Source organism: Rhineura floridana, chromosome 11 (genome assembly GCF_030035675.1).
Source record: "Rhineura floridana isolate rRhiFlo1 chromosome 11, rRhiFlo1.hap2, whole genome shotgun sequence".
Classification (NCBI taxonomy): domain Eukaryota; kingdom Metazoa; phylum Chordata; class Lepidosauria; order Squamata; family Rhineuridae; genus Rhineura; species Rhineura floridana.
Window position 1 is genome coordinate 72844928 of NC_084490.1, and position 14965 is coordinate 72859892.

General features: G+C 43.3%; 1 protein-coding gene across 2 annotated transcripts in view; it reads right to left on the minus strand.

The window, feature by feature from the left end:
• The window catches only part of COL15A1 (collagen type XV alpha 1 chain), a 285344-nt gene that overhangs the window by 41433 nt on the left and 228946 nt on the right, over positions 1–14965 (minus strand). For both annotated transcript variants that reach the window (XM_061591221.1, XM_061591220.1), the window contains exons 30-34: positions 14338–14406; positions 8269–8310; positions 5400–5439; positions 4226–4297; positions 2030–2076 (exon numbers count right to left, since the gene is read on the minus strand). In XM_061591221.1, the coding sequence (XP_061447205.1) occupies positions 2030–2076; positions 4226–4297; positions 5400–5439; positions 8269–8310; positions 14338–14406 (270 nt within the window). The remainder of the gene's footprint in view (positions 1–2029; positions 2077–4225; positions 4298–5399; positions 5440–8268; positions 8311–14337; positions 14407–14965) is intronic.

Consider the following 14965-nt stretch of genomic DNA (forward strand, 5'->3'; position numbering starts at 1 on the left):
GGCTATGTATGTACTGCCTTCAAGTCGATTCCGACCTATGGCGACCCTATGAATAGGGTTTTCATGGGGCTGAGAGGCAGTGACTGGCCCAAGGTCACCCAGTGAGCTTCATGGCTATGTGGGGATTTGAACCCTGGTCTCCCAGGTCGTAGTCCAACACCTTAACCACTACACCACACTGGTGTGGTATGTTCTTAAACCACAACTTTTTTTGCCTTATTGGTGAATATTCTCTATCTTTGTGAAGAGAATTCTGAAGTAGCAACTCTCTGCTCCTGGTTTCCGATTTGAAATTAAAATTTTCGCTTTGAAATCATCGATAGTGTGAGTGATACTTTTATGGATCTACTTTGTGAGCTCTTGAAATGTGTATTCCCTTTCACTGGTGTCAATGAGGTGTTGATTGTAACTGACAGAATGTCAATGAGGTGTTGATTGTAACTGACAGAAAGGATCAGGAGAGAATGAGGTGTTGATTGTAACTAGGGATGAGATCTGCATGGTGGTGTCTTTCAGGAAGTAGTCTGCCAAACAGGCAGGCACTGGCAGTTATAGTCCATGTTCATTATTTTCCCGCCATCCACTGCATTTATCGATTTGTTAGGAAGCAAAGGCACACACACACACACAATTTCAATCTGTTAGTCCATCCATCCATCCAGTCATTACACACTTCACCTCTCCTTCCACCTGTCCATCCCTCCGGGTACCTGTCTCCCACCCACCCAGTGTCTCCCTCCCCTTCCCCTCCCTCCATTGCTGATCCTGGCCAGCTGGCACGCTGCCTCGGGTGTGCACCTCTTCTGCTTGCAGTGCAGCCACCTGCAGTCACTGCTGCCAAATGCTCATTTTGCCTCCTGCTTGCCAAATGCAGCTCACACAGAGAGAGCATTGGGAGTGAGTTAACAAGCACACACAGGCTAATCAGTTTCACACATATTGGCCTCTCCCTCCCTTTGGCTGGTCAATTTCATGTTAACAAGCAAAGACAGGCTGATCAGTTTTAGGAGCGTTCTAGAAAAATTTGATGGTGAGAAAGGAGACAGCAAAGGGAAGGGAATCCAAGTGGGCTGGAGATCTGATTTAGAGATCTCACGTGGGAGAGGTAAGTGGGAAAAGGACAGATTTTCCCACCCAGTTCTGGGCTCAACTCCTTTCTTCCTGACTCTTGCAAGCAGCTCCCACTGCAGCTGCGAAAGGCAAAGGCCACACACACACACGGATTTCCCAAATGGCACAGCACAAGCAGCTGCTTATGCTGCCGCTGCTGCTTCCTCTCTGTCTCCAGCGGGCAAAAGTCTCCACTCAGAAAGAGGGTTCTCAAGGGTCATCTCCCTTTGCCCGACTTGCTGAGTCTTTTCTCTCCAGTCCACCCTGCTGACAGGTCAGGCTTCTGAGGATGCCTCATCAGCAGGACTGCATTGCTGGGACTCAACAGCCCACCTGGATTTCTTCCGCATTCCCTGGACATTTCCTCTCATTCCTCTCCCTGAGTTTCTGTTTTTCATCCAACCACACTTCCAACAGAAGTCGATGTTTTCTTTCCTTTGTTGGAAGCTGTGGAATGAGTGGTGAACCTTTTTCAGCCGAGGGGTGAATTTCCTCGTACTCAGCTCTCATGGCAAACGTCATCCATGTCATTGTACACATAATGTGTTGGTGCCCATGTAGGCTGCCAAGTAGCTCTGCACAGTTGCAGCACTCGAGTAAGTACAAGTCGGACTATCCCTTCTCTTCAGATTCCTCCACTCCTAAATCACTTAGGGTTCTGGCAAGTGGAAGCTGGGGGCTGTCAAGGTGCACCATGCGGCAGAGAAAAGGTTCTTAAAGAGGTACCATCTCTGGGTTGGAAAATGGAAACTCTATGAAGAACACAGCTAACATGTATATGTGGCAACTATTAGGCTGAAATGCATGAATAATTGCATCTAAAAATTAGGTATCATGCTGGTATTTTAATAATGCTAATATTATATGTATAAAGTGTTTTTTTAAAGGCAGAATTCACCTGATAACAGGCAATAATTACCTTCATGATGTTTAACTGGCTGAAATACGCTGATGGCAGAGGAGGACCTGGAAAATAAAGGAAATGTTTTTTTGAATTTTCCATTTCTATTAAGTCCACAGCTATTTTTGAAGTTCAAAGTGAAAGTGTTCACTAAAATAAATTTGACCTTTCCAGGTTCAAAGAAATGGCTTAAACTTTAGAATGGGAGAAAAGGGGTGGGTGGGCCTGATGTAAAACAGGTTTTTCCCCTCCCTGCTCACTTAGAGAGACCATGAAAAGAAAGCTAAATCCCTAAAACTTCAGGTCAAACTCCAAGACTTAATAATAACCCTAGGTTCTCAATAGAAGAGTTTAACGACACCGCCTTTGGGGGGGGGAATCAGCATATTTCCATCTTTCAACTCTTTCAGGTGCCTTTAGGGTTTTCTTTTTCATAAATGAGGACATGATTTACATATGTCAGCAAACAGTCAAAAATTGTCTCCATGGAAACTAGCCTTGAAGGCCCTTATCTGTTTCCTTCTTAGGCATCCACTAAGTGATTTCCTCTTGAGTTACCCCTTCCAGGCATTCAAGATTTGGTTATGGCATGACAACTGCTCCTGTGTTAGTCAACACAATCCTGCCCAGCCTCTCAAGGATGTATGACTTTTCCATATCACAAACAAAGTCAAGGCTGTGGAGGCTGGTGATAGTTGCCTAAATGAGAATTCAGCAATACAGAAAATGATCCCAATTACCTAGAAACATTGAATTTCCTTTTCATATTAAGCAGAGCTGGCGTGTGCATGGAATGCATTGTTATATAGGCATTTTACATCTACCTTTGTACAACCCATAGTTAACCATTATAGAGTGATGTTTAGCATTAGTCCTTCTTCCTTCCAAAAAAGGTTCCCCTAATGTTTGGGACATATGAGTGGGAAGTACTACTGGTTTATACAAAACCAAAAATCTTTTTAAGAGGTTTATCTGCAAGCCCACCTTTATTCAAATCCGGTTTAAAATCTCTTTTCTCATGACTCTACAGATGGCACATATTCCTCCCTTTCTCTAACAAAGGAGAAAATGCCTAAGATGACGCCTGCAATGAAACACATGTGTATCACATAAAAACAAAACGAGCATGCTTCTTACTTCAATGTTTTGTTTTTATCCATAAGCAAATTCATGCTAAAATAAATCGCTACATCTATCAGCTAAAACTAGTTAACATGTTCACATGGCTAAGATTTCTTGAACTGGGAGACTGCCAGACTAATTAGTAAAGCAAAAACCTGATATTCTAGTCATAGATCTCAGATGTCACATCTGACAAGATCTGAAACAGGGACTTCCCAGCTAAGCCACTACATTACCTAAACTCTCATGTTTTAACACATCGAATTGTTAACATTTAATGCATCATTTGTGACTAATAAATCTAGAATCTTCCTATAAAATGGTACTTATTGAAAACTGAGTTCAGAATGTGAACTCACCAAATTCCTCCCTCATCCCTAGAGTAGATGTGTTAAGATTACTCTTCCTACTTCACTGGTGCACATGGTCTGGTCCTGTTAAGCTGTAGCTCTGTTTTGGTTGGAGGTCATCACTTGCCTGGAAATCCTTAAAATTTATGGATGTAAATATCTTGTTAATTTACATCCCAGTGCTGTGGGATTTAAGCAGCAGGACAGTACAACTAGCTTTTATGGGCATTGCTGGTGGCAAAGTGGCTGGTATTTGAGCACTGGAAAGAGTGGTAACATCTTTGTGCAATGGACTGAAGACATTACATCTGCTAAAGATGTTCATCTGCAGCAGATGAAAAGGTGACCACTATCGGTGGCTGCAACTGCAAAAATATTTAGGTATCTAGACTTCATATACAGACTTTATTGCATAAGGCATCACTATGCTACTTGAAGTGATTGAGAATCCAGAACTGAGACAGTTTTGCAGGAATTAGCATGGCTATATACACTTGCGTCGTCTACCCTCCCATCCCCTTATTCTCCTCCCTTTGTTTTCTTTTGTCTCCCTCTGTGGTTTTTGTTTTGGCGATTGGGGATGGAGGTTGTTAAAGAAAATTGTATAAAACTAAATCAAAAGCATTCATAAAAAACGTTTAGTCTTCCCAGTTTTTATGGAGATGCTTTGAATTTATTTCTAGCATATTGTCGTGCATCAGCACCATCTGAAGTAAGAAGGAACATTTTATATTTATGATACCTGGTGGCCCTGATGGACCTCTGTCTCCTTTTTCACCTTTGATGCCCAGTGGACCACTTTCAGTCCAGGAACCTGTTTTCAGAATATATTTACATGAGGACAAAGAAAAAAATCCATGGCAGATGACATCCATATTATGAGGAAGAGTAGACTTCCAAAGTGTTTTGCGTGGCATTTAGATTTTAACAGTCCAATATTTCTAGAGCAATGTCTTTAAAATTCAGCACCCAGGCCCCTTCCAAAGCTGGTCCAGCCCCAAAAGGCAGTAAAGATGGCTGCTGGGATAGCATGCCACAAAGCATAAGTGTTGCGTATGTCTCCCATGTCTCCCCCCTTCTCAGCTGGATGTGAACACTGTGTCTTGTCTAACCTGTATTGCTCTAACCCTTTTCTCCCCCAATAGCAGAGAGCAGTGTCCTCCACATTCTTTATTTATTTTGGAGTATTTATACTCCACCTGCCATTCAAACCTCTTGAGGCAGCTTACAATATATTGAAAACACAATAAAACAATGCCTTTACATGCAGTTGAGTTCTCTGTTGGCAATGTCCAAGCGTTCACTCCAACCATTTCAACTGCTGGCCAAGCAATCAAGAGTACTTTTGCCTGACGGGATCACAGTCCAGATGCATGGAGCTGAATAAGCTGTCACCACACACACAGACAGACAATTCCACTCTAACTCTGAAGCCAGTTTAACGTGGAAGCTCATGTTCCACACTAAGATCAAGAATTGTTGTGAGAGCAGCAGGTATCTCTTAGGGATAACTGAGCCATCTTAACTTCAGGAAAAGTCGAAAGTCATACTAATGCTGATTGTGGAAGGCACCAAGTAATTCACTGAAGTCTTTTTTGAAGGGCAATCAATCAAAAGTAGTCAGGCTTGGTCCCTGCAGTCATGAGTTCATCACTTCAAGGCCTTGTCTGTCTCTTTCCATTGATAATGGAGTGTCCTTATTTGTATCAAAGTTTGATGGATGGAGTTGTTGGGCTCTGGGGCCTGATTCGAATCCATTTTAGACCAGACCCCAAATGGTCTGGGGTTTGGTCTTAAATGGATTAATGGGGTGGCAAAAAGAGACTTCTTGGATCCATTATTCACCACCATCCCACTCCATTTCAGTTTTTGAAAATTACCATTGCATCACTAGAGCTTACAACTGTCAGACTTACCATCAGCCACTTCTTGGTTTCCAGGGGAAGCAGTGCCTACCTAGAAAGCAAATTTATTCAAAATCCAAATCATGTACATTTTCATATGAATGGTGTTTATGAGATTTCTCTATGCCACATCTTTGATGGTACTCCTGATCCTAATACAAAAGCACAGCCCACACAGTGAATAGCAACAGTGCTTTATGTATTGGATTATCAAAGCATTGATATCTGAACATCAACTGGTCCGACCGGTTTATAGTGTCCCAGGTTCTATGACATGTAGCATATATTCTTTCACTTCTAAGGAAATTCTACATGCCATGTTATTTTATGCTGTTAGAACTTATAACAGGGGTCACAACCCTTTTTGGGCCAGTGGGTGTATTTGGAATTTTGAAAAGGTGCTGTGGGCACCAGTCACAAAATAGCTGTTGTGGGGGCATGGTATAACACAAAATGGCTACATGTAAAAAAGCAGAAAAAGAGGCAGAACCACAAAATGGTGCAAGCATGCCTCCCAATCAATGGGGAAAAGGCATGTAAATCACCACCACTACATTTGTTCACACATATGAGCTCTTTGAACCTCTTCCCTGTTCAGAGCTGAATGGAGGGCGGCTGTCTAGTCCTGGCAGCCAATGAACACGGACCATGTAGCAGAGGCTGAGCAATGTAGCAAACAGGACTTGAGCAGGATGAGCAGTCTATTGTGCACTGTGAATGTTTGAGGGGATATTTACTGAGATCTATTGCAGATGCCAAAGGAGGCACTGGCTGGCATTGTACTGATGACCTAGTGGACTACCCCAGTAATCCACTTAAGCCATGACTCTGGATTATCATCACAGTGTAACTAAGAGCAAAACATGGATTTTAAAAAAACAGGGTGTGTTTGCACTTCTGTTGCTAATTATATCGAATTGATAGGTGTTCTCATCCTATACATACAGATGACAACTTAAGGCCAAACCAGCAACACAGCAAACCTCATGATGAGATGTCCCTGAGGGATTTAAAGGCTAAATCTAGCTGCAGGCTCTCCCCACCCACATCTGAATGATCTTCTTCCTCTGTGTCAGTGTCTGAATCTGAACCCTCTTCATTTGGGAAGCTGCTGCTGGCCCCACAGGGGGAAAGGTACAGGATAGGTACCATATGGCTACTTGAGACCCACTTTTAACTGGACATTCCAGGGGCTGAATCAGGACCTTCAATATGCAAAACATGTGCTCTACCATTACCTTATGGCTCTTTCCTGGGATGTGACTATGACCCCCCCTATCAAATGATACAACTAGCTAACCCAATAGAACTTTGATGGGCATCACAACGTAGGTGAGGCAGATGTTCATTGGCAGTGTGCATGTATTTGTTGTGATGTACATAGTGTATACGTTAAAATAAATGTTTCCTTTTGAAAGCATGTTTTTGAAAGGGCAGATAATTAAAAGTAAAAGTAGATTATTTTTAAGAATTAAGTTTAACAACAGACAAGTAAACCACAAACTGTCCCCCAAATCACTGCCCCAACTCCTTTCATTGCAAGGACAATGTACTCTAAGACATGGATGGGCAATGTTTTTTGCTTGGAGGTCTGCATGTAGTGGTGGGTCAGGACTGCACAGTCATACACACACATGAACCCTCCACCCTCTCTCATTCATATGCATACTTCAGCCTGCACACTTCACGCCCAGTGGAGGTTAAAGCCACTCACACACACTCTTTAACCCTCACTGCTCCCAATGCAGCCAAGATAATTGTCTGCAGCAATCTTGGCTGCATGGAGAGCGCTGGGGGAAAGTTAAAGTGCTCCCAATGGACGAAAGATCTAGTTGGCATCGAAGTGCCACCACTTGGCTGTATAGGAAGTGCTGGGGGTGGAGCTTAAAGCCTCTTCCTAGTGTTCCCAACGGACAAAAGGTTTCTGTCCCCATGCTGCTATTTCTGTTCCCCCCAATTCTCCTGATGGAGCCTAAATCATAGTGCAGAAATCAGGGCCGGTTCTAAAGGGCGGCTAGGTTGGGCACTGGCCCGATGGCCCCTGGAGCTACAGGGGTCCCTCAGCTGCCCCTCTGCTCCCCTTCCATGATCCGCAGCCCCCCCACATCCCCCCACTTACCTGTCTGCTGTCTTTTACCGTTGCCCTTAACGAAGATGGTGGCTGCGGTTTCCCTAAGGGGATGAAGCCTCTGCTGCCATCTTAGTTGATGGCAGAGATGCGCGCGCATAGCACGCATGCGTGCCATCAACAAAGATGGCGGCGGAGGCTTCATCCCCTTAGGGAAACCACAGCTGCCATCTTGGTTAATGGCAATAGTAAAAGACAGGAGATAGGTAGGTGGGGGTGGGGCGGGCTGCGTGTGCGCACAAACGCAAATGCGAACGCAAACACGCACACGCGCCGGGCCCAGGGCAAACTGATGCCCAAGGGCCCCGGCATTCCTGGAGCCGGCCCTGGCAGAAATAGCAATCTTTTCCCCACACACACACACTGTCCAGCCGATGGCCAATCAACAGGGAAAGTGGGTAGGATTCCTGGGAGCTTGGCAGGCCACACCTAGAGTGGCCGAGGGCTGCATGAGGGCTACTCATCTGTGCTTTAAGAGTAGGGGGCCTTGCCAGTTAGGCAAAGCAAAAATGCCAATGAAATAATTCTAAGCAAAAGGGCTACAGTTCATTTATGTTGTTGTTTTAATGAGCACATAAATATTTCATCACCACTATCTGTTCTTTTAACAGTTTGGCCCTGCCTTGAAGGCACACATGCAGCATGTTAATTAGGGTGGGTGCTGATGAAGCAATAGGCAAGAACAATATATCTATATCTATAAAACACATATTTATCAAAGAGCTATATATAGTTATACTGTATATAACTTACTGTTGTTTTGCAGTGGGGCCTGGGAGAAATTGGGAAAACTGTCTGTTTAAAAATTGGAAGAAATACAGTAAATAGTGACTTCTTAAAAAAAACTCACCAATATACTAACAAAAGGTGCATTGCCAAATCCTTCTCCAATGCACTTTTTGGAGGACATATTTTTCTCTTAATCCTGTTGGGGTGATTTATCAGTCTATGAATGGAGGAGAAATTCCATTCAGTTCACATTGAAGCCGATCTATCAAATTTGTACTTTCCAAAACAATATGAGAACCAAAACACAGCCATCTTTTGAAATGCACACTTATTTGTACTTATGATGCAGTTCTCCAACCAGTGTTTACAAAAATGCATATACAGCACCACCCCATGTTGATGTGTGAGCGTTGTTGCGTGAAACAACACGTTACTTTGGAGTTAAGTTGAGCAAGAAACTTCACAGAGGCTTGAGAAAGTGTTAAGAGTCTTTACTAAGACATTACGGCCAAAGGCATAGTTCCCCCCTTCTTCCCTCTTCAAAAGCACAAGTAAGAAAGAACACAGACAGCACTCTAACATCAACAGTTAGAGCCTTTTCCCAAGCTGTTATCTACAGTTACCATGACAACTACTGGCCTTGGATGTCTGCTCTCTCAGGCCAGGCACAGCAGATAAGACTTCTTGTAACTTTCCAGACATGATGGAAAAACACTCAGTGACAGTACAGTACAATGGTCAACAATTCCCCCTTTTTTCCCATCATGTCTGTAATTCATTACAACAATAACAATAATACATTGCTACAATACATCTTGCAATACATTTCAGTACATTACATCATACAAATCCAGTTCACATTTCCGTACATTTCAGAACATCTCTGTACATTTAGCTAGAACTTTATTCAATCAAATTTCGGTTGAACACAAGTCAGATACAGCGTCTCAGGATCGATCTCAACCTCTTTATGCATTCCAGGACTGGTTATTAATCCTACCGTGAATCTATCAGGCGGTTTGCCAATATTAGATCTCGCAGAACGTCTCAAAAGCACTAGAGCTTCTGCTCTCTCAGCCCCCCCATTTGAGCTGGTGCTTGGTACAGCCTGCGTAGGATCTTCCATTTCCTCAGCCTTGCGTTTCTTTGATCTTCGTTTCCCACAAATGAGTTCATTTAATGCATCCCTAAGTGGAATTTGTGTGCCTTCCACTTTTATGTCAAGGTTTGGTTTAAATGTTTGTGCTTGTGTTTGTACTTGTGTGTCAGCTGACCCTGTGAGAATGACTGTTTGCCTTTGATCCCAAGGCTTTTCTGAGACTTTAATGCTTCTGCTCAGAATTAATTGCTGTGTTTCTGGTATCCAAACTCTGAAATATGCATTCTGAAACCCCAGAACAAATCCCTGTTGTGCTCTGGGTGCAAGTTTGCCCCTTCTTTTTCCCTGTGGAATGTGAACCCAGCATCGTGCCCCGAATTTCTGAATGTGTTGCAATTTTGGCTTTCTCCCAGTGAGTTTCTCATAAGGTGACATTCCAAGTGCACTGTGTAACACCCTGTTGTGAATGTAATTCGCATACATGATTGCCTCTCCCCAGAAAGAATTCCCTAAACTGGAATCCATTAACATGGCTCTCATTGCTTCCTGAAGCACCCTGTTTTTTCTCTCAGCAGTTCCATTGGAAAACGGGCTAAACGGAGCTGTGAAATTCTGATTTATTCCCTTACTCTCAAGGAAGTCACTCAATGCTTTGCTCGTGAATTCCCCTCCCTGGTCTGAGCGTATAGCCCCCACCGTGGTGCCATGTTGAGTTTCGATTCTCTTAATGAACAGTTTCAGCTTCTGCTCAGCTTCACTTTTATGCTTGAGCAAATAAAGATGAGTGTATCTCGAGAAATCATCTACCACTACCATAAAAAACTTAGCACCTCCTCGTGAAGTGTTTATTGGCCCTGATAAATCAACATGAATGAGTTCATAGGGAGCTGATGTGGTCCTTTCAGCCTCCCGGTTTATGGGTGCAATTGTCATTTTCGCTTTATGGCACGCATCACAATCCATCATTAACTGTCCACAATCTTTCAAACGCATGTTTTCACTATGCATTGGGGTTTTCTTTATCGTGTCAAAGTTTGCATGCCCCAGCCTCTGATGCCATTCATGGACGCAGCCATGATGTGTGTGTGCCTCAGCGTTTAACACAGCACACCCTGCTTGACTGCTCTTTATTACAAACTGGGAATCATTCAGGCTTCCCTGCAAGCACACTTGATCTCCCCTCATTACATAACATTTGTCTCTGTCAAACAACACTGAAAACCCACAAGTGGTCAGTTTTCTCACCGACAACATGTTATGAGACAGTTCTGGTACAAATAAACAATCTGACAGTATTCCAAGCTTATCAAATCTCACCAGTCCTCGAGCCTCCACATTTTTCTGCGATCCATCCGCTAGTTGAACAAAGTCCTGCTCATCTGTAGACGTGTAAAACAAACTCCTGTCTGTAATTAATATATGGCTTGCACCACTGTCAAGTATCCAGTCAACAGGTCCTAAATCTTGAGACTTCTGTTTATAAACAAAGTTCACACTTCCCTGCTTCCAGCCTCCGTCTCTGGAGTTGCGCTTGACTGCACAGTCTCTCTAGAGATGCCCACGAGCTCCGCAGACATAACAAGCCTTTAGTTGCTGCTGCTCCTGCTTGTAATCCTGCTTGCTTCCAACTGCCTCCTTCGGCACAGCACTTTTCTTCGCCTCTTGTCTCCGCTGCCATTCCTGGCTCAGCTTTTCCTCAATAAACGCAACATTGAGCCCCCCATCGGGCATGGCTTCAATTCCCATAACAAAATTATTCCAACTCCCATCGAGTGAAGCCAGGATCAAATAGGTCTTCTGAAGTTCAGAGTGTTCGACGCCTCGGTCCGTCAACTCAGCAAACAGGCGTCTGAATTCCGTGAGATGCTCACTCATTTCGCACTCACCCGTGAAGCGCATCTGGTACAGCTTCCGTGCCAAACACAATTTAGATCCCGCGGTCTGTTGCACATGAAGGGCCTCCAACACGTCCCACATCTGTTTGGCATTTGTAACATCTCTCACGTGTAGCAGTTGAGAGTCTGATAGAGCCAGAGTAATAAAAGCCTGTGCCCTCTCATCATTCCGTGTCCAGGCCGCTGTAAGGGGTGCAGGGGGTGTTCCTTCAATAGCTTCCCATAAATCCTCTTTTATTAGGAAAGCACGCATCCTTGGCTTCCAACTGCCATAATTCTTTTCTGTAAGTCGTTCCATCGGCAAGCCTCCAGACATGTTTACAGCAGCCATCTCTGCTCACCTCTGTCTGGCACAATCAATCACGCTGCCCTCTGGATCTCCGTCTGCCGTTCAGACCAGCCACTTACTCCTGTGTAACGCGCTGTGGACCTGGGCCCATAACCCTGTTGATGTGTGAGCATTGTTGCATGAAACAACACGTTACTTTGGAGTTAAGTTGAGCAAGAAACTTCACAGAGGCTTGAGAAAGTGTTAAGAGTCTTTACTAAGACATTACGGCCAAAGGCATAGTTCCCCCCTTCTTCCCTCTTCAAAAGCACAAGTAAGAAAGAACACAGACAGCACTCTAACATCAACAGTTAGAGCCTTTTCCCAAGCTATTATCTACAGTTACCATGACAACTACTGGCCTTGGATGTCTGCTCTCTCAGGCCAGGCACAGCAGATAAGACTTCTTGTAACTTTCCAGACGTGATGGAAAAACACTCAGAGACAGTACAGTACAATGGTCAACACCCTAGGCACCAGGAAGTGGGGCAGTTGCCCCCGGCCCCGCACTTTGTGGGGGCCTGCGCTTGGAGGCCACAACAGCAAGCCGCGGGGGGAGAGAGCCACCTCCGCGAAGATCAAAGTCGTCGCCGCAGCAGACTTCCTTCTGCTGCAGGGAAGAAACAGCTCGCTGCAGCGTGCTCCTGGAGGCCACAGTAGCGAGCCGCGAGGAGAGAGAGCCACGTGAAGAACAAAGCCTCAGTTGGTGGGTGAAGTAACGGCTCAGAAAAGGAGGAAGTCGCCGCCGCTGTCCCCCCGGGGCAAAATGAATGGGGGGGAAACCAAGGAGCAGAGGTGGCACAAACAGTCCCGCAATCCCCAAAAATAAAACGGGACAAAAAAGAACAGGAACAAGGGGGGGGGGAATTTAACAACTGACCTAACCAGCCCAAAACTATCTCAAAAGAAAATTCAAAGGGAAAATAGGAGGGGAAAACAACTGGACACAAAACCAAACGAACCCCCTAGTGACAACACACGCTCTCACAGCAACCGAAGTTAAACAGTAAACTGTAAGGAAAATGGAAAATCCAAGGTGAAGAAAGAAGGGGGGGAACTGGACACAAAACCAAATGAACCCCCCTGTCAACACACTCACACACACAACTTTCACAAGTTAAACACTAAAACCTTCACAGTATGCGCTGAGATAACAGCCTCGGACGAAGGCAAGAATGAATAAGAAATGGATATGGAACAGGTTGACTATTCCCTGAAGTGAAGGTAATCATATTTGTTTTTATAGATTGTTAGCCTCATATGTAAATATTATAATTACATATATTCGTAAATAAAATCTCTCTCTCTCTCTCTCTAAATATATATATATATAGAGAGAGAGAAAGAATGTGGGGGGGCAACTATGCTTTTGCCCTGGGCCCCGCACATGCTAAGGGCGGGCCTGTGCATATATTAGGGGTAAGTGTGCATAGAAGAAATATATTAGTGAAAATCATATAAAATGCATTACATTAGAAAAAAGCCTTTAAAAATGTGTACATTAAACAAAAACTACATTCAAAAATGTGTTTATTAGGGGAAATTTACCCTAAAATGCCGAATAATGTTCATGAGGATTTTAAAAAGAAAAATTCATAAACTGCTGCAGAAATGTGGAGAATAGAATTTAAGATTGGAAAAATGAGAAACGGAGAGAAACGAAATGGACAGATCCTTCCAACCCTTGTCTGGACATTGAAAATTTGCATGTTAGGGTACCTCTCGTTGTGAAAACTACATGCACACAAAGGGCAAAATTTTTAGGCTAAAGTACACATCACATGCAAGTGCAATTTCTAACATTGCACTTGGGGAGGCATTTTGGAGCAGGAAAGAGGCAGTTTCCTTTCTGATTCTTTGCTTATCCATTGTGCCCTCCTGAAGTTACTTTTAAAATGAAAGAAGACCACCTTTACAATTTACTGCAGTTTATTACAGTTACTTATCCCCTGCTTTTTCTTCATGGAACCCAAGATGGCTACAGCACAGTTACACACTTTTGCTCTACGGTTACAAGGATGGATGAGTCTGTTGTTTTTTAACAGTTCAGTTCTTTACATTTTCACATCAGTTTCTGAAACTTTTTTTAAAAGTCCTCACAAAAAATTGTCAACATTTTAGTGCATGCTTTCCCTAATATAGACATTTTTGTATGCAATGTTATTTAATATACACATTTTGGCAAGCAGTTTCCCCCAATTTTCACCAACATTTACATTTTATGCACTTTCCACTATTCTACGCATTTTTCAGTTGGAGACCTGCATCACAAAATTTTGAGAAGTGCAAATTTTGAAGGAGAGCTGTGGCTTGTTTTGTATTTTATTTTGGGAAGTGCAAATCAGGTATGTTCATATTCAAATATGAATTGAACCAAATTTCTCCCCTTCAGTGGTGAGCAACTTTCAAGAACAGCCTTAAAAAGATCACCAGTTTTTAACAATGTGGAAACTTAGCTGTCAAGCAGTATTTTCAAAACAATGCCCAAGATCTGAAAACTATTTAACAACCAACTGTGCTGGATCGTACCAAGAGTTTATCAAGTTGTAGTTCTTTGTGTCCAACCATAACAAACCTGGAAAGCTCACAAGCGGAGCAAAACAAACTCCTTGTCCCCAGCATCCAGCTACCAGAACCTCCAAATATGGAGGCTGCATTCAAATGTTACACTTAATAGGGACCTATTCTCTAGAAAAGACCTATTCTCAATTCCTTTAGGTTTTTAAAATTTGGATAGAGCCAAACAGGATGACAGATTTGAACATACTTACTCCTTTAATGTACACTACATGGCCTGGGGGTCCAGGTGGGCCAGGTAATCCACGCAAACCAGGGGGGCCCTAGAAAGAGTAAAATGAGAAGAGCATCAGAGATTACTTTCAAACAAAGACAAGGTCTTCCTCACTATTTTTGAATCCTAGCTTTGGGGGGGTTCTTTAGAAGCAAATTTCCATATTCCATGATTTTCGAAGAAAATTTATTAAACCTTATGGTGTTGACAGAGACAGAAGAAGTCAGTGGATGACTACCAGCAGCAGGAGATGAAGTTTCTGCCTCTTCCTTGCCCCAAACATCTGTAGTGCTTTTCTCTTCTGAAAAAAAATTGTGTTTCTGCATATAGAAATTTGATGTCCTACATTTAAAGAGCAGTATAGGCAATATACATAGATGTTGTTTTCAGTCTACTTCCCTTTGGAATCTTGTTTTGGGCATTATAGCAACTGATAGGCTCTTACAGGATTCATGAGGCTTGCCTGTAGGTACCTACGGCAGGAGGCGTGCCATCAGGTCCCAAGGTACTGAGCCATGTAGAGGTTTATAGATCAAAACCAACATTTTCAACTGTACCTGGAAATAAATTGGGAACCAGTGAAAAGTGAAAAAGGACTGGTGTAATGT